At 40.4% G+C, this 20,209-nt stretch overlaps 2 protein-coding genes across 3 annotated transcripts; one reads left to right on the top strand and one right to left on the bottom strand.

Annotated features, from left to right (window-relative positions):
* The first annotated feature begins 241 nt into the window (after positions 1-241).
* LOC143299546 (U3 small nucleolar RNA-interacting protein 2-like) lies at positions 242-14,561 on the top strand. 2 transcript variants are annotated; one of them, XM_076612829.1, is made up of 14 exons: positions 242-382; positions 1,191-1,294; positions 1,762-1,874; positions 2,898-2,959; positions 3,598-3,639; positions 4,855-4,981; positions 6,121-6,245; positions 7,429-7,521; positions 8,089-8,189; positions 9,441-9,569; positions 10,159-10,218; positions 11,465-11,610; positions 11,803-11,885; positions 14,124-14,561. In XM_076612829.1, exons 1-14 carry the CDS (start codon positions 347-349, stop codon positions 14,280-14,282), a joined length of 1,380 nt encoding a protein of 459 aa, XP_076468944.1. In that variant the 5' UTR covers positions 242-346; the 3' UTR covers positions 14,283-14,561. The 2 variants fall into 2 exon arrangements, with proteins under 2 accessions (XP_076468944.1, XP_076468945.1); XM_076612830.1 differs by having other exon boundaries at positions 11,806-11,885; positions 14,124-14,558.
* Positions 14,562-16,067: 1,506 nt separating this feature from the next.
* LOC143300078 (uncharacterized) lies at positions 16,068-18,337 on the bottom strand. The gene is made up of 3 exons (XM_076613639.1): positions 18,083-18,337; positions 17,169-17,402; positions 16,068-16,202 (listed from the first exon to the last, which is right to left on the bottom strand). Exons 1-3 carry the CDS (start codon positions 18,323-18,325, stop codon positions 16,074-16,076), a joined length of 606 nt encoding a protein of 201 aa, XP_076469754.1. The 5' UTR covers positions 18,326-18,337; the 3' UTR covers positions 16,068-16,073.
* Between the last annotated feature and the right edge of the window lie 1,872 nt (positions 18,338-20,209).

Raw genomic sequence — 20,209 nt, 5'->3', positions numbered from 1 at the left:
AATTCATTATAAACAAAACTTAGCGCTGAGCACTTTTGTGGGATTATTCATTTATTACGATTATTATCATTATTATTATTAATGTTGTTATTATCATTACTACTATTATCATCATCATTGTCATCATTAATATCATTTTATTATCATTGTTGTTGAAATCATTATTTTACAATTCATTTCTTACTTCTTTTTTTTTTTTTTTTTCTTTTTTTTTGTTGTTTTTTTTTACTGCACAAGTTATTTCCCTTGGCCACCGACCCGGAAACGAACCAAATTGAACTCTGGCAACAAGACACTTCCGTTTTTTCGCAACCACGAGGTGGTCTTGAGAGTTTATCGAAGAGAAATGCCGTTTTTCCAGAAAGGACAGCGCACTGCAAAGGTAAGACAAAGTATACATTTTTTCGCTCTTTCAATTCACCGTTTGAATTTAATTTTGATAATTGGTAACGACCAAGATTTGGGAGGTTTGACTTTATGAAGTGCAGTTGCAGGTTTTGACTTAGTTTTTGAAGTACGGTTTCAGTTACACTTACACTGTTGACGTGTTCCAATATGTAGTGCACGAATGCACGAACTGATGAAGAGTTAGAGCATTGATTGTGCTTTGTTTCAGTCTGAGATCACTGTAGCAGTCACATTTGGAATAGGGTGGAGATAACTGTCCGTTTTTCCAATTTTCCGGGTTAACAGACGAGCTGGTACCGGCTATATAAAAATATATCCTCATTTCTTCCCCTCCACTCCTCTGTGACTGGCACTAGCAGAATGAACGCCCACACCTTGTTGTGGACACTACTCATTCTATTTTAAGGGGAAATTGTGGATATTGCCCTGGTGCCTTGAAAACTTGATTGCATTTGGATGAATGTTTAGTTGTTGGTTCTGTTAGTGTTACTGTTAGCTAGTAATAGTTTGAATATTGAAACTGAATTTAGAAGCAAGAACTGATTTACATTTATCTAAACTTATTCATTTATTTCATTACTATTCTAAAACACATAACCTTATGTCATGTGTATTGATTGTGACTTGATTATTTTGTTTATGCCACCAGGATGTTCTATTTGAACTTGTTGATGCATGCAGATAGTATCTACATCATCAAAACCACAGTTTTTTTCTGTGGCTGTGATGTGATGTAAATCAGAAGCCATGTGTGGATGAAAACATGTTATTGTTTTTTGCAGAGTGCAGGCCAAAAGTCAAAGGGGAAAAACACAAGGGAAGGAAAGCCAAAGGGCAGAAAAAGAAAGCTTGATGAAATTATAGAATCAGACTCAGAAATAGACAGGTAAGCATGACACTGATAGCTTGGTTCAGAATAAAAAGTAATGTTTGAAAAAACAAAACAAAACAAAATCAAGTACAAAATAATTAAGGATAAATAAGGAAAGAAAAAGAAATCAAGATTGCTTCTGTGTTTTTTAATGCATCATTTATCATTTGAATTGATTACTATTTTGTTTTTTCAGATAAAAAGTATTTTGGCTATGCTTATTGTTAACAAAGTTGAGGGTGAAACAGCTATGGATCAGTATCTGCTTTAGTTGTTGCTGCAACAAAGTACCAAGAAAAATGAACAAATGTGAACAAAGAATGCTGGAGGGAGAATCACTAGTTTGTACAAAGACTGGGCTGTTGAGGTTCAGCAATTGGGAGGAAAAAAAGGGGGTGTGGTGAGTGTGTGTGTGGTGGGGTGGGGGTGGGGGGGATTCATGAAGGATGACAGTGCCTGTACAAGTGAGCTGTGTCTTTCAGTGATGATGCGGAAGGTAACGGAGTGGCGGGCAGTTCTGATGAAGAGCAGGAAACGCCTGAGGAGAAGAAACTGCGTCTGGCAAAACTGTACCTCGAACAGCTGAGCAACGAAGGTATGCTGAATGTGTCATGTTCAAATCGGTTTCAGGTTCAGGGAGCTGTGAGAGCATGCGGACTGATCTGTGTACGCTATACCACATTTGCTGTTGAAAAAAAAAAATGAAAAAAAAGAGTAGATGACTGACATTTGCAAAACACAAAGTACTGAGAAGGTCTTTTTAAATTGAAGAGGCCATGTTTTCAGCATCAAATTAGTCTGAAAATGAAACCACTTTTGATTACACTGGTTCGACGGGCGCAGTAGCCGATTGGTTAAAGAGTTGGACTGTCAATCTGAGGGTCCTGGGTTCGAATCACGGTGTTGGTGCCTGGTGGGTAAAGGGTGGAGATTTTTACGATCTCCCAGGTTAACATATGTGCAGACCTGCTAGTGCCTGAACCCCCTTCGTGTGTATATGCAAGCAGAAGATCAAATACGCACGTTAGAGATCCTGTAATCCATATCAGCGTTTGGTGGGTTATGGAAACAAGAACATACCCAGCATGCACACCCCCGAAAACGGAGTATGGCTGCCTACATGGCGGGGTAAAAACGGTCATACACGTAAAAGCCCACTCGTGTGCATACGAGTGAACGCAGAAGAAGAAGAAGAAACCACTCTTGATTACACTGGTTCGGTAGATTGGTGGTCGTTGTACATGACATGGAACCTATCAGAAGTGAGAGTTCAGGTCTGGTCTTTAATGTTGGGCTGAACAAATATTTTCTTTCTTCTGAAACCAAGTTCAGTAGTGCACTGTTTTCTTTACACAGTTTACTGTGATGATAGAGCTATGTATGTGCCAAACTGAAGTACCAGAACAGACGATGATGATACTTTATTTATCAGCAAACGTTAGTACATTGTTAATGTTATTCATTAAAAAAAAAAACAACTCGGCATATTATTAATGTTATAAACATTTCTGTGAACTGTCATAAAATGAATGAAGCTTATTATCAGAATAAGAATATCAGGTGGTGTAGCCATAGGATATTTTAGTATAATATCAGGTTTGTATCATTGTATTTTCAGTGGGTGCTGATGAGGAGGAGGAGGAGGAAGACATGGTCGGCAAACGTCTACAGAACAATGCGGTGAGTGCGCTGTCATTTCGCTTGCTCACTGAGTCACGGTCTGTATTTGCTGTTTAAAAACCTATTTGGTGTGTTCTAGCTGAATTAATGGTGGTTGGCAAAATTTTTCAGAACAGTGCTGTGAGTGCTCAGGGTTTGTCGTTTCGCTTGCTCACACTGTCAGTATCTGATGAAGAGCATTTGACACATTCTATTTGAAATAATCGGTGAAATCATCAGTTTTATTTTCAAAGGATATTTGTTTCTTTTCTTTTGATACTGTGAATCATATTCATAATTATAGCAACAGGAAGCTCATAGCTGTGTGGGTTTGGTTGTTTTTTTTTCGCCACCTAGTTTTCAGAGTGTGCCTGTCTGAATGATTTTTCAGAAATGTACACTTATACACACATTTGCCTTGAATTATAAACTAATTGTATAAACTGTGTAACTATAAGGTTATGTATATTTCTTATTTCAAGAACTGAAAATGTAGATGAGATAAGCACTACAAGAAGTTCACAATAAAATGAAACCCATGCACACAGGCATGTATGCATGAATTTGTATGTTATTCCAGTTGATGATAGCATCAGTAGTGCTGGTTTTAGTCCCTGTATGATGATCTTTTATTACATTTTTCTCTTTCTTTGTTGCAGCTGGCGCAGTCTGGGAAACTTTTTAAATGCGTTGCTGATCAAGTAAGTGGTATAGTGGAAGATCATTGTGTAATTTCTTCCTGTGCTTAGTTATAAGTCGAGAAAATTATGTATGTATTTTCTCCTTATCGTGCATGAATTATAGGATATTCGAATCATGTAATTGATCTAAGTATGTAGCAGTTTCGGGAACTATAGTTCTGTAGTATAAGTCTGTTTATATGATGGCTGCCGGAAAAAGAGGGCGCTAGCCAGAGGGACAAAGGGGAGGTTACCTACTTCCGGGAGGTTATCGGCCGTAGTTGCTTTCGTTTTCTCCGCATAGGCGGATAGTAGTTTGCACAGGACAGGAATGTCAGACCCCTGCCGGAGTCTGCACTAGTTGGGTCACGGTAAGTATGTTATTTAAACATAATTTTAGATAGAAAATTTCCTATATATGTTAATCTGAGATTGGAAAAATCTCAAATATTCAGTCTTAACCCATTCAACCTTAGGGAGTTTACAGCCTCGGCAGGATTCCCTGATGCAGAAAAACACAGAAAATATATGGGGGGTTTTTCCCTCCAGATTACATGTGGACACATCCAGAAATACTGTAGAAGTTGGTTCCCTTTCTTTATGCTTTATGCATATTGAAACCAGAGTAATGCTCAGACCCAGAAATCGATGAGTTAACTCTTTCGAACGGCAAAAGAGACGACGTTAACAGCGTTTCACCCCAATTACCATCATCAAAATATTGCAAGCGGAAGGCTCTTATACTGAAGACGTGAATGTTGATAAAGAATACCACAATTCTGACGACGGAAGCTAAAGGTTGGGTCATTCAGACACCCACTGGACATCCGAGGGGTCTATGTAGAGGAGAAGAGAGGACTGGCCGTACTGAGTGAGTTAAGCTTTCACTTAATGTTGGATTCAAGCCAGGAACTTCTGGATATTTGACGTGACACAGTAACCACTCAGCTGTGATATCTGTCTTACCGTTTTATGTTACTGAAATTATAACCAGTTTGTTGGAAGAGTGGTTTATTTGTTTTCTGCATATGTTTTAATTCTAGATAGTGTGTGTGAGTGTATTTCACTCTGCTTAGCAGACCCTGTATATTTCATCATTACATTATGATAACTTTCATTGTGATTGTGAGTGTGTCTGCATGTTTGTGACTGTGTGTTTGAGCATGTGTGAGTGTGGATACAACATTTTTTTGGTGTTTTTAATTGCCTGCTGACACTTTTTTGGTTTGTTGACAGTACACACATCCAGATGTGGACAAGATCAGAAAGTTGAAAGGTCACAACCTGACGGTGACCTGTGCAGTGATTTCCCCTGACGGGAAGACAGCTTTCAGTGCTTCCAAAGACGGCACCGTTATCAAATGTGAGTTGGGGAGACCTGATGTGTGTGTGTGTGTGTGTGTGTGTGTGTACCTCTTTTTCTGCTTTTTTTTTTTTAGATATATACAAGTGTAGGTGTCTGCAGATCTGTTGGTTTAACCCTTTCACTGCCAAGCTCGTATTCATGCACAGGCATGGTAGAGGACCCATGTCACTGAAAGTTGACTGACCATTCAATGCTCTGTTATCCTTGAACCTACTGCTCTTAATGTTCGGTGGTCAGATAGGCCACATTTACTATATATCGCAGGGGGGAATCCCCAGCTATTCTTAGCCATTGTTTTTTCTGTGTTTATACAACAAGAGAATTTTGTACTCTAAATTGACTGGCGGTGAAAGGGTTAAGTTTATTTCCATGTGTGTGTGTATGTGAGAGAGATAACGTATGTATATGGTGGAGTGGTGGCCTTGTGGTAATGCTCTCCCCTAGTAAGCGAGAGAATAGAGAATGTATGGAAACAAATCCCACACGTTTCACTATTTTCTTACCCTCCACTAGTCCTTGAGTGGTGGTCTGGATACTAGTCCATTCAGATGAGATCATGAACCTTAGGTTCCGTTTGTGGCGTGCCCTTAGTACACATAAAACAGCCCATAGTGTCAAAAGAGTTGTCCCTGGCAGTAATATCTGCCCTGATATACATGCTACTACTACTACTACATTGTACTTACATGGTGCAGACTCCCCATATAATAACTTTAAATGCCTCACATGAATAATACATATACAATAGCGCTTTACACCACACAACAGAATCTGTGTATAACTTATGGCTATGGCTTGAAGTTATGTACCTTGTGTGTGGAGAAAGTTACCACTCTTTACTATTTGTTAAAAATCACAAAATATCACACACACGCACGCACGCACCAACCTGCCATACACATCACAGCTCACCTCACACAGTATTCACATACACTCAAAAGCACACAGTCACTGCTGAAGCAACACACACACACACACACACTCCCTAAACACACACCACATGGAAACATCAATGCGGGGGTGTTGGGAGGAGCGCAAAGGGAAGTGCAGAGGGTGTGTGTGACTAAATGAAACAGGAAATGAATGATGAGCACCTGCCTTGTACATGAGTTGAAGTAGATGCTGTGTGTCACCAGGGTGTGTGGAGACAGGGAAAAGGCTTCACGTGGTGCCAGGGGGCAGAAAGGACACGGAGAAGACGCACGTGGGGCACACATCGTGTGTACTGTGTATGGCCATCAGTTCCGATGGCAAGTTCTTGGTAAGAACGGCGTGTTTAACTCTTTCATTTTTTTTTTTTTTTTTTTTTTTTCATTCGTGGGCTGCAACTTCCACGTTCACTCATATACACGCGAGTGGGCTTTTACGTGTATGACCGTTTCTACCCCGCCATGTAGGCAGCCATACTCCGCATTCGGGGGTGTGCATGTTGGGTATGTTCTTGTTTCCATAACCCACCGAACGCTGACATGGATTACAGGATCTTTAACACGCGTATTTGATCTTCTGCTTGCGTATACACACGAAGGGGGTTCAGGCACTAGCAGGTCTGCACATATGTTGACCTGGGAGATCGTAAAAATCTCCACCCTTTACCCACCAGGCGCCATCACCGTGATTCGAGCCCGGGACCCTCAGATTGAAAGTCCAACGCTTTAACCACTCGGCTATTGCGCCCGTCAACTCTTTCATTGCCATAGGTGACTTAAGCCGACATCGAGGGGTCGTGTTTATAAAATAATTTTTCTTGCTGTTAGAAAGCCTGACAGCTGCAGCCAGTTTCCAGCTAATAGAGCAACGACTAACCTTTGTCCCCTGACCAAGTTTTAAGTGAACAAGTCCATTGCATTGTTTTGACATGAACCGAAGCGTATGACTGAGAGAATCGTATCTGAAATATTTGGCGCTGGGGAGTGGTTTTCACAAAGAAGCTTGGTGGTGAAAGAGTTAAAGTGCGTTTCTTTCTTCTGATTGTAATTTGCAGTGATCTGTTTTTGTTTTTGATTGGGAATCTTAGATTCCTTTTTTTATATTAGTAATTGCCTGAATTTGGTGGTTGTATTTTTTCGGGGATTAGGTGCATTCCCCTCTAGTTCTTGTTCTCAGGTTGTTGAATTGACAAAGGTCTATTGGTCTGTTTGTTTTTTTCCCTCTGTGTTTATCTTTTTCACTGTAGTTCTTGTGCTCCTTTTGTTAATTTGACAGATTTGAGTTCTGTTTTCTTTCTCCTGTTAATAATTGGTGGAGCTGAGAAGTGTTGTTCTTGTACTGGGTGATGATAATCTGCCGTTTCTTGCGTTTATGGTTGTGTGTGTCTGTGTGTGTGCGTATGTCCTTGTTAATTTTTAGAGTTGTGTTTTCCTTCTCCTGTTACTAATTAATTGGTGGAGATGGGCAGGGTTGTTCTTGTACTGTGTGATGATAATCTGCCGTTTCTTTTTCAGGCCACTGGGGACGAAAACAAGTTGATACAAGTCTGGGATCCTGAGACTTGCAAAATCATCCACACGTTTCGAGGACACAGAAAAGCAGTCACGGTCAGTTGCTTTCCTCATGCCTGTGTGTGTGTGTGGTGTGTGTGTGTGTGTGTGTGTGTGTGGTGTGTGTGTGTGGTGTGTGTGTGTGTGTGGTGTGTGTGTGTGTGTGTGTGTAGGCACGGGGGACGTAACGGGGAAATAAGTTTCCACAAGTCTTTGTCAGGTTTTTTGCTCGATTAGCAGTTTTGTCTTTCAGTAACTGAATTATATTTTAACAGGTAAATGGTTTTCATTAATTGTTTTGCTTGCTTTTATCATTTGTTTGACTTGTTAGTGACAGTAGATTTACTCAGTGTTGAAGTTTGTATTTCAGTTGGGACAATATAACTGTTTGAAATGTTAAATGCTTCAATGTGTTTCCCTCACCCTCTAGTCTCTACTTCACTGTGTTTTATTATTTTATTGTTATTTTTCCGCTTTTGACACTTTGCCATATAACATTGTCAGCTTAACAGTGATGAAAACAGAATGTGTTTCAAGTTCAGAGTTATTCTGTCTAAATGATTGACAGTTGTGTTGTTGAGAGTCATGTCTGCTTTTCATACAAAACATTTTTGTTCTGTACAGGGGTTGACATTTCGCAGAAATTTCCACACGTTGTTCAGTACTGGTCTTGATCGAATGATCAAATGCTGGAACCTGGATGAAATGTCCTATGTGGAATCTCAGTGAGTAGAAACAGTGATGTGTTGTTTTGCTTTAGATTTACCACACTGTTCTTTCTTTCTTTTGCTTTTTTTTCTCTCTCTCTTTCTTTCTCTCTCTCTCTCTTGTGTGTAAACAATGGGTTTGTACTTAATTATCTGGTCGGACTTGTTTGTGTGTGGTGTCTATGTGTGTCGGAGTTGTCTGATTTAACAACGTCTTTTGACTCGAAGTGATAGTGATATTAGATTCACACACCAAACACAAAAAAATTAGGGGGCTGGGGGGGGAGCAGGAGAAAAGGTGAGAAGGCGGGAAGGTAGGACTATGTCTTTGTATGTGTGTGTGTATGCATGCTTGCATGTCTTTGTGTGTGTGTTTATTTGTATTTCTTTTTATCACATCAGATTTCTCTGTGTGAAATTCAGGCTGCTCTCCCCAGGGAGAGCACGTCGCTACACTACAGCGCCACCCATTTTTTTGTATTTTTTCCTGCGTGTAGTTTTATTTGTTTTTCCTATCGAAGTGGATTTTTCTACAGAATTTTGCCAGGAACAACCCTTTTGTTGCCGTGGGTTCTTATACTGGCGCTAAATGCATGCTGCACACGGGACCTCGGTTTATTGTCTCATCCGAATGACTAGCGTCCAGACCACCACTCAAGGTCTAGTGGAGGGGGAGAAAATATCGGCGGCTGAACCTTGATTCGAACCAGCGCACTCAGATTCTCTCGCTTCCAAGGCAGATGCGTTACCTCCAGGCCATCACTCCACTGTGATTATGTGTGATTGTGTGTATTTGTGTGTTTTCAGGGGTGTGCATGCTGGGTATGTTCTCGTTTCCATAACCCACAGAGCGCTGACAATGATTACAGGATCTTTAATGTGCATATTTGTTATTGTTTGATTTATGGGTGGGTTTTTTTTTTTATTTGTATATCCATTCACCAACTAGTTGGAATGGCGATTGTAATTCATTGTGAGTACAATGCGAAATGTTTTTCATATTTTGTATTGGTTACATGAAAAAAGTAATATTTTCATGTACCTATTACTGTATTATTAGTTGAAATAAGTAACATTTTCTTGTACCTAGTAGTTACCCAAGTAACATTTTCTTGTACCTGATAGTTACTTGAAGTAAGAAACATTTTCATGTACCTATGAAATAAGTAACATTTTCTTTTACCTCCACAAGGTAGGTTTCCTGAAATAAGCCATGCATTGTATTGTCTTGTAATATATATATATTTTTGTTGTTGTTACTGTTTCCAGTCATGGTACAGACATGGTGGCCATCGACTCTCTCATGCAGGAGTGTGCAATCACCGTGGGAGGGCGGGAGCGAGAAGTGCTCGTACACAACTTTCCCATGGAGAGCACGAGAAAATTCTATGCGCACACGTCAGTATTTCTTCTCTAGGGCGTATTTTTTTGTTTGTTTGTTTGTTGTTTTCTTTTCTAAGAGCAGGTGTGGTGTAGTTTATGTAGATCAGTCCGCACGCTTCTGTGAAAGTGATGCTGAAACTTTTAAACCGGAGAGAGGGATGAGTGTTTAAAAGTTTTGTCTTTCTTTGAAACAAATGGGACGTGAGAGGCAAAAGCTTGCATAATTTGTGATTTCATCTTTTTTTTTGGTGATTACCTGGTACTTTCTTTCTTTTGTTTATGCAATATTTTATTTTGATGGGGTAAGTGTCATGAATGAGACAGTTTGTTCGGTGATTGTTTTTTGTAGCCAAGTATTGAATTAGTTGATTTTAGTTTGTATATTGATTTTATAGTCCAGGTTGTTTGCCAAGGAGAAATAATTGGGCATGTATGCTGAATCAGAAAATTGTAACATACAGAATTTAAGAACAGGTTTTGTTTTTGTTTGCCCTTGAGGTTGCTGTTTAGGGTTTTGGTTAATTAATCATTGATTAATTAATGATTGATGGGATTGTCTGTGTGTGTGTGTGTTGATGGGATGGGCTGTGTGTATGTGTTCCAGGGAATCCGATTGCGTGGCTTTGATAAACGAGTCATATTTCGTGATTGGTGGCCAAGACAAGTGAGTTGACAAGTTTATATATTTTTTTTCTTATTCTTTTTTTTTTTCCACCTTACTGTCACTCATATATTTGTTTCGCATTTGGTACAGATTAAAAAGTAGATGATTTTGAAACTGGGTTTAGAATTGGTCTTTCCGTTCTATTCTTTTGATCATATAGTGGATTTCACATCTTTACTTGTTTTGGTGTTTTTTTGTTGGTTTTTTGAGGGTTTTTTTGCCCCCACTATTTTGAGTTTGTAGGGTTATGTAGAACATGAATTACTGTTCTTCAGTTGTACAAATTTGGAATTTACTGCCTTTTTTCAAGCAGTCACAGTCCTCTATATATCCTTCCACAACAAAACTGATACATTCCTTTTCAAAGAGTGTCTGTGTGGTTAAAGCACTCCATTCATTGAATGGATCCACATCTATTTCTTCCATGTGTGTTTGTGTATGCCTTATCGTGTGTGTAAGAGCGCATGTGTGTGTATGTATGAGAGGGTATTTTTGTATGCTTTGTGTCTGACTGACGTGTTATTACGGGAGGAGATTTTTCTGATCTCCCATGTCAACATATATGCAGACCAGCTAGTGCCTGAACCCCCTTTGTGTGTATATGCATGCAGATGATCAAATACACTTGTAATCTGTGTCAGTGGTCAGTGGGCTATGGACACCCCCCCCAAAACAGGCTGTGGCTGCCTGCATGACAGGATAACTAAACAAAACGGTCATACATGTAAAATGTTACATGTCAGTGTGTGTGTGTGCATGACTGAAACCCGACCGAATGACACAGGAAACGAATGATGAGCGCCCAGTGGCACCTGTCATTCGGCTTTACCCAACAGCTCCATGTTTGTAACTACTTTATTTCGACTTGCCATGCTTATGTCATCAACTAACGAAACTATTATAAAACAGTTTGCTATTTACTTATATAAGGCTTTTAAGTTTCGCAGTGTATTATGTAGTTAATTATTATTAGTTGTGTATTATCCAGTTTGTGGATTATCATTTGCAGTTTATTATTCACTTCTGTAATTTGTAAGGTTTTGATTTTGAATGTTGATTCACTGTAACCCCCTTCATGAGGGGCCATGGCCTTTATTGAATAAACTATCCGTATCCGTATCCATGTTTGTAAAGCGCTTAGAATGTGGTCTCTGACCAAAGATAGGCTCTGTGTAAATAATCCATATCATTTGAGAGGTACAAAATCACTATGTAGTTCAACTTTTGTTCCTCTGATGTGTTGCAGTTCCCTCAGCGTATGGAGTGTCAACAAGAAGAAGCCGCTGTGTGTGGTGAGAAACGCCCACAGTGGACCGGAGCAGTCGGCCGGTGTGGGTGAGAACTGGATCACGGCTGTGACCTCTCTGCAGTTCTCCGACCTCGTTGCCTCCGGTGAGTTGGGAGCAACAGTCTCTTGGTCACATTGGGATTTACTTTGCTTTGAATTTAATGCATTTGAAACTAAACTGCTGCTTGTTGAAAATTTAAAAAAAAACCAAAACTGTTTGATCTTCTGAAAATGGCTGTGTGATTCCATTTGTCAAAAGAGCAAAACGTGATCAATATCTGTGTGCTCTCTGTCAGCAGGCTCCAAGGATGGGTTTATCCGGGTCTGGAAATGTTCCTCTGACTTCCACCATCTGACCCCTCTGTTTGCCGTCCCTGCGGTGAGTTCAGGCTGGAACCGTCGTCAGCTTTTGTTTATCCTCGTATTGTGGATAGGGGCTAACCCCTTGAAAACTTAAAAATTTGAAAATGAGATGACTGGCAGGACCAGCCTAAAACCACCTCCACCACACCCGATTACTGCTCCTACTTTGCATCTCCCATGTTTTTTTTTTTGTTTTTTTTTAAACATTTTTTTAATATCAAGAAACAAGGTGCAATACAGCGTTCAGTTAAGAAGACTTGAGCAACAACATATCGTGACTCGTTCATATGTAACAAGCAATACACAAACGCAATGGCGAAAATACACACACTATTTGACAATGAAAAGAAGGTTGAAGTGCAAGACAAAACTAAACAAGAAAAACAACAACAACAAAAAACACCAAAAAAACAAACTACTATTGCCGCAACTACCACTGACAACAACAACAATGATAATATTAATGATAATACTAACATAGTAGCAACAATAATAACACACTGGAAAGTGAACATCACCTAAGGAGTAATGTAATGGGAGAGAGAGAGAGAGATTACAGAGTGAAACTGGGGCCATTTGTCAAAATAAATGTTCAATATAACTGCAGAGAATATTTCATTGTGAATCTTTTAAGACTTGAGACATCTCCCATGTTCACTCAAATCCTGAAAGAGATGAAAGGTCCTTTAGCCTTTTACGCAGTTAATTCATATCCACTGTGAATACAAAAAATATAAACGGTTCATCATAGGAAGGTGGGGCCCAGTGCTCTCCTTCCACCATTTTTACATCCCCCCAACTGAAATCGGATAACCATTCACACTTGAGTGGAGTGAGGAAAATGGAAAAGAGGGCGCTAGCCAGGGAGACAAAGGGGAGGTTACCTACTTCCGGGAGGTTATCGGCCGTAGTACTTTCGTTTTCTCCACATAGGCGGATAGTAGTTTGCACAGGACAGGAATGTCAGACCCCTGCCGGAGTCTGCACTAGTTTGGTCACGGTAAGTATGTTATTTAAATGTAATTTTAGATAGAACATTTCTTTTAACTCTCTCCATACGAACGGCGAAAGAGACAATGTTAACAGCATTTCACCCCAGTTACCATCATCAAAATATTGCAGGCGGAAGGCTCTTATACTGAAGAGGTGAATGTTGACAAAGAATACCACAATTCTGACGACGGAAGCTAAAGGTTGGGTCATTCAGACACCCACTGGACAACATCCAAGGGGTCTGTGTAGAGGAGAAGAGAGGACTGGCCGTACTGAGTGAGTTAAAGCACCTTTCCCAAGGACACAACGCCATGCCGAAACTGAGCCTCGAACCTTGGATCACTGGTGCACACAGGACCAGAAGTCCAACACCTGACCAGTTCTGCCATGGCTCGTTCAGTCATTTCTTGCAAGGGGGCTGCTACACACATGACCATTTTCACCCTGTGGTTAAGGCATCCTGAAGCGTACTGACAAGTTTTTCCTGTGTGTGTTCACCACTTGTTGTGATCCCAGGTTCGGATTGACTCTTTGCCCATTTCTGATGGTCACACGCAAGTATGTTCACTTTTCATGTGCGGTAAACAAACGCCATACAACATTGTTTTGTTGGTTTTATCTATGAATTGGATCAGCAAAATGTTCCCTGTTTAAAATAGTCTTCATTTTTGACTCACTTGTGTAAACAAAGTGAGTCTATGTTTTAACCCGGTGTTCGGTTGTCTGGGTGTGTGTGTGTGTGTCTGTGTGTCCGTGGTAAACTTTAACATTGACATTTTCTCTGCAAATACTTTGTCAGTTGACACCAAATTTGGCAGAAAAATTCAGTTCTTTCCAGTCATCTTGTTTAAAACAATATTGCTCCTCTGGGATGGGCACAAAAAAATTAAAAAAAGAAGCCTAATTATATCCAAACTGCATTTACTGTTTATATTTTTTGTATTCTCTAAACTTGGCACTTTGACATCTTATTCTGACACAACAACAAGAGAAGTCATTATCATTTTTTGTTCAAACAGGAACTTCTTTTGCTAAGCATGGAATTTTTATTTATTTTGCAAACATTTTGGTGCAGATAGTAAAAAAGGGAGATTACTCTGTAATTAATGCTAGGGGACTTAATTTATCACAAGTGAATCTTGAAGGCCTTGCCTCTCTTGTTATTTATTTATTTTATCTGTTGTTTGATGAAATATTTGTGAATACATGTGTATTTATTTATTCTTAAAATCTTTTACATTTATTGTTGTTTGTGTTGCAGACTGGCTTTGTGAACAGCCTGAAGTTTTCACAGAAAGGGGACATGCTTGTGGCAGGGGTTGGACGAGAGCACCGGATGGGAAGGTGGTGGTCAATGAAAACAAAAAACGAAGTGATGGTCATTCCGCTGACCAAGAATGAAGAGAAAGTAGGAAAGTGAGAGAGAAAGAGAGAGTGTGTTTGTGTGGGAGTGAGTGTGTGGATCTTAGAGGGACAGGATTTTTTTTTTTTTTTTTTTTTCCTATTTGATTGTGTGTAAATAAATGATAAATGAATGAGAGTTGATAGACTGTATGTGTTTTGTTTCTCCATGGGAAACTGATGTGTGTTTTTTTATGGCTTTGTGTCATATACCTTGTCATGAATCTGGATGATTTTGATGGTCAACAACTGAATCAAAACAGAGTACATTTGTTGAAAATAAAGTTGTTAAACATTTTCCTTTGGGTCATTTCTGTTGGAGGTATTCATGTGGTTTGTGAATGTGATAAACGTGACTTTCTCCCTTCTGTCTGTCTGTCTGTCCAACCATTGCATTAAAAAATTAATTATACAAGTTCTTGTATTTCTCTCTATTGAAAGGGTGGTGGTGTATCAATTCAAATACCACAGGCAATGCAACTGATACATTGGTGGTATGCAGTTTTTGCTTATGGTATTTGATCACACCACTTCATCTATGTTGTCATCAAACACTACAAGTAATAAGAAAGAAATTGGGAAGGAATTAAGATGCACATGGTCACTCACATTCACAAAAGTGACCCTTCATCACTGAATGAGTCACTTCGCACTTGACCAACTTTGCTGCTGGGGTGATTTTAGGCTGGTGGGTTCAGAACGTCATGTCAAATTTTGACTTATTGATATACTTTAGGCTTTCTTTTATGGCATATTGACATATTTAGGTCTTCTTTTGCCTTGAAAGTGTGCTAAAATGCCAAACCCATCATTCTGATAGCTTTTTACTTCACAAAATTAATCAGCTTGGACAAGCTTGTCCTCTGTAATCTGTTACAGTCGACCGGTCAAATTATCATGGTTCATGGCTTTCAACCTATGTCCTTCTCATTGTTTAAGTTTAATCTACTCGCCAATCATCGCTTTCAAATTAAGGACATTCAATGGAAACAGTGCGTCACTGTGAAGGATAAACCCCTGTCATTGGCAGAGAGAGATCACATGACGAAAGCAAGTGAAAACCCCCTCTATTGTTGGCAGAGAGAGATCACATGACGAAAGCAAGTGAAAACCCCCTCTATTGTTGGCAGAGAGAGATCACATGACGAAAGCAAGTGAAAACCCCCTCTATTGTTGGCAGAGAGAGATTACATGACGAAAGCAAGTGAAAACCCCCTCTATTGTTGGCAGAGAGAGATCACGAGATGAAACCAACCATTCAGCACGTTTAAACATGACTGCACTGAGCGAAAACACGTTGTTCAACAAAGACTTAGAAATTTCTTGACAATATATGCTTGTGGTGCGAACATTTTGTCAGAAAGTTAAGACTACATCTGTAAGTTTCTAACCGAGTAATTCATTGATGGAACTGACCATTCCAACCAGTCTGATGGTCATGAAATTGATCTCACTGAATATGGAGGCACTGATTTCAAGAGCAGATGATGCAGAATCACTGCTCGTTCAACTTTGAAGTATGTGGTTCCAAACTTTTCGGCCTTTATTTCTTGGTTTGTTACTTTCACAACTTCAAAACTTTAAATCACAATAACCTTTCACAGAATTATCTAATTTACAAATTTTTATTTATATATTTTTTTTTGCTGCAAAGCCCTTTTATTGCAGATTTATATTACATCAATTACTAAACCTCTGGTGCATAGCGACTCATTTCATGGTGGAGGGTGACAAATGTACACTCACACACACATACACAACTCTAGCATCAGAGAAAACAGCCGCTGCGCCCCTCCCCTGATAGGACATTTTATTCATTGGTGCTGTCTTGGGGATTCACATGGTGATCGCCCTCCATTACTTTACCAAGATCTCCTGTTTTGAAATAGCCGTCCGCTGTGAATGCAGCTTCAGTAGCTTTTGGATCATTCAGGTAACACTGGAACAGAAAAAAAGAGAAACCAGATACATCTTCTTCTTCTTCTTCTGCGTTCGTGGACTGCAACTCCCACGTTCACTCGTATGTACACGAGTGGGCTTTTACATGCATGACCGTTTTTACCCCGCCTTGAAGGCAGCCATACTCCACTTTCGGGGGCGTGCATGCTGGATATGTTCTTGTTTCCATAACCTACCGAATGCTGACATGGATTACAGGATCTTTAATGTGCGTATTTGATCTTCTGCTTGCGTCTACACACGAAGGGGGTTCAGGCACTAGCATGTCCACACATGTTGACCTGGGAGATTGGAAAACATCTCCACCTTTTACCCACCAGGCGCCGTCACCGTGATTCGAACCCGGGACCCTCAGATTGAAAGTCCAACGCTTTAACCACTCGGCTATTGCGCCCGTCAAACCAGATACATATGTGGTAGTATTTTTGTAATGCGTAATATGAATAAGATACAGGGAGACATTCTTTTCAGATTCGTTAAAATGAAATGGGGGAAGAAGAAAAAAAGTCCAACTACTCATCAGCAGACAGATATCTGGTTAAATAGCACTGGATGAGTGACTAATGTGTCATGTGCAACAAGACTGAAGCTGACTGAGAGAGAGTACTATTTATTGTCTTAAGTTGATGTATAGATTGTATTTTTACACTTCAAAAAAAAAATATGGAAATGGGGTGACACTGGTGATTTATAAGTGGCATGCGGTACAGGAATTTAAACAGAACAACTTGTCCTGATGACATGAATCTAATAGGGTGTTAATTTCCAAAAGCTAATAGGGTGCTAAATTGGGGGCGTGGGGGGTGGAGAAAGAGTGGTCATGAATAATTAATGTAATTTGTAATCTTTTCTTTCATGTAAAGCTTACTAAGAGAAATGGCGCTATACAAATGTACATTATTATCATTATCACCATTACAAGTCCATGCCACGGACCATGGCCCACCTTAAACATGCACGGAGACCTGATGAGCAAGTTGCCCAATTTGTCTGAGGTGATCTCTACACCATCTTCGTCTACGACTTTAGACAGGATCCCGGGTTGTAAGAGTTCCCCACATCCCCGATAGACCGGCTCGGAGACTGCACAGACGGATGTCAGTAGGAGCTCGGCACTTACGTAGTTCAGCATAGCGATGTGTGCGAACCTGAAGGTTGAGGTCAGTATGAGGCTATCCACCTGTTGGCATGCAGACACAGAGGCACATTCTGGCGGTGGACAGACATACAGGTCCTTAAGGATATGTGCATGAGAAGTGTACAGCCAAAATAAGAAATGCAGAAAATCGTAGGAACTTCTTTTTTTTTTTTCCATGTGAAATCATGAACTAGAGATCTGCAGAATCTTAGAGAGACAGAGGAGAGTGGTAGTGGTAAGATGACAGAATTGTTTTATTTACCTGTGCGTGTGTGTGTGGATTTGTGTGTATCATGAGCATGTGAAGTTTGAGAGCACATACAACAGCACATGCAACAGCAACAATCGGTATCAAGTAATTTGTATCACACCAGTAAGTAAGTCTTTTACGCTGTTTAAAAGCCTATACATGGCAACATACTTACATGTAAAGGTAACTAGGTTTCAGCATCGGTCATTCAGGTGATTAACAAACTTACGTTTACGTTCTGGGGGTGACAAGAGGTGGGTGTAAATGTTTAAACATAAATTTAAGAAACACCACATAAAATAACGCATTGCAGACATCTGCAAAGAATGCCAGTTCTTTCTTTGTGCGCCCTGGAATTAAAACTCCCTTACAGAACAGGGCTGAAATATGCTTGTTTTGGAGTGTGTGTATATGTATGTCTTTTGTGGGGTTTTTTCTTCTTTTTTTTCTAAATAATAAAAAAAAAGATTACCTTCTCTCCCATGAATCCTACAAAGTAGAGCTTGTAAGTGTTCTCAGGAATTTTCTCGAACTCTGCAGCCAGGTCATCAACGATCGACGGTGGCAGTACAGCGATGCGACACTTCTCTTCGCTGAGGGCTGTGTAGATGGTGCCCGCCAGGTTTTCTGGGGGGCCTGGCCACTGGTCTAGCAAAATCCTTTGACACACACACACACACACACACATACAACACACATAATACATGACGCGCATGCACACACATACACACACACACATATTGAGTGCAATGCTCGTGTGCAACATACGAGGCGCATGCACATACACACACACGCGCGCGCAAACACACAATGAGCCTTAGTGCCATACACTCGCGATGTTTTATCAGAAACAAGCGCATGAAATGAACTCGCTTAATGTCATATGATATTGTAAGCAGTGATTAACATGATTAAACCAAAAAAAAAAAAAAAAAAAAAAAGAAGAAGAAGAAGAATGGATTTGATGCTATCCAATCAAACGATACTTTCTGTGTCGATGGGCAAACACAGATGTTCGCTTTCCCCTATCACTTTGTGTACTTTTTGTCGAATGTTGAGTGATCGCCTTTTCTCAGATAAGGGAGCTTACTACAAGTGACTCTTTCAGTTTGCGCAGAAGTGAGAGTTTGATCTGAGACAAATTTGACATGGAACAATTTCGAAACAAAGAAGAACGCAATATTTCTCTCCACTCACATCGGCTGACATGAAAGTAATGTCTACATGTTCTGAAAACCAAGGCTATGCTCCCGCGTTGCAGAGTACTCCCAAGTATTCCATTGTGAAAGAGTTTGAACTCGACGAACTCTCACTCGCTATGAACTCAGTGACGAACTTTTTAACTCTTGAAGTGGCGTCAACTTACCTCTCACTGTGTGATGTCATTTCAGATGGGGAAATGTTTTATCAATTATTTATTAAATGATATCCATTTATAATTCATTTCATTGATTTGTTGTTTGATTTCTCCAGTCTGATATTTTTTTTCTGGAAAATCCCGAAATATCTTGTTTTCATGAGTGACGTTGAAAGAAGCAGCGCACAAAGGCTTAACAGCATGAAGGAGTTATAGTAGGATTACAAGTTCAAGTCCAAGACTCACAGCAACTCATTTCGTGAATCTTTCGGGCTGAGCGGGATTTAAAACGCACGGCCATGGTAGCTGCTTGGATGGTGGACTATGGTAACCTGCCTGTGACGTAAATGTGAATCAGATCCCATTTCAAGAACTGCTCTGTACGTCTGAACTGTCCACGATCGAGAGCCAGCCTTTGAACACTACCATTGTGTGTGCGGGTGTTCACTGAGTCACGTGATTTAACATTTTGCTGGTCTGCAAAATGGTGCATATTTGCTTGGGTAATGACGTGATTAATTCCACGACCTCCGCCGCAACTGATGGAGTCCACATCCCCAGACCAGAAAAGTGGTTTTCAAAGGTGAGAGAGACAGAGAAAGAGAGAGTGATCAGTGTTTCTGGGTAGTGAGTGATAAGAAACTCATTGGGAGAGCTGGACAGTACAAGGTCTTCAGAGAAGAACCCCCCCTCAGTCTAGTGTTTCGGCCCTTAACTCCTTACACTCTAAGGGGGCCAGGCCGCACCCAGGTCATGACTCTTGGATACCCTTGTATTGTCGCCTTCCCCACCCCTCCCCCTACCCCCTGGTCCTCAGTTCGCACCCGCGCCTCCAGGGTGGTCGCCACTTCAGGACTGAGTCCCTTTAACCACTGAGCTATCGTACATCTAGTTTGAGTTGGTTAATTCCATTCCTCCTCGACCAGATCCAGCTGAAACTCTATTCTGCTGCTTCTGCCATTGCCTTGAGAGCCTGTGTCCTCTCTCTGCCAGAAATCGACAGCTGTTTCATGAGGCTGTAGGCAGATGCGCTCACAAACCCTCTTGCACCAATCTCTATGGCGAGGACTTTGGCTTGCAAGCCAGATTCTCTCAGGCTGCTGGCTAGACTAGCACACTTCTCGGTCTTGTAGATGTGGGCTTCCCCCATTCTGCTTTCGTATGGCACAGGGAGCTCAATCACAATCGCTTGTTTCGTTGCTGCATAATATGGTTTTAAGATCAGAATTCTGGAGGCTGCTG

Source organism: Babylonia areolata, chromosome 25, assembly GCF_041734735.1.
Source record: "Babylonia areolata isolate BAREFJ2019XMU chromosome 25, ASM4173473v1, whole genome shotgun sequence".
In the NCBI taxonomy this organism is placed as follows: Eukaryota; Metazoa; Mollusca; class Gastropoda; order Neogastropoda; family Buccinidae; genus Babylonia; species Babylonia areolata.
Note: the sequence above shows the minus strand (reverse complement) of the source record. Positions and strands in the feature narration are given on the sequence as shown.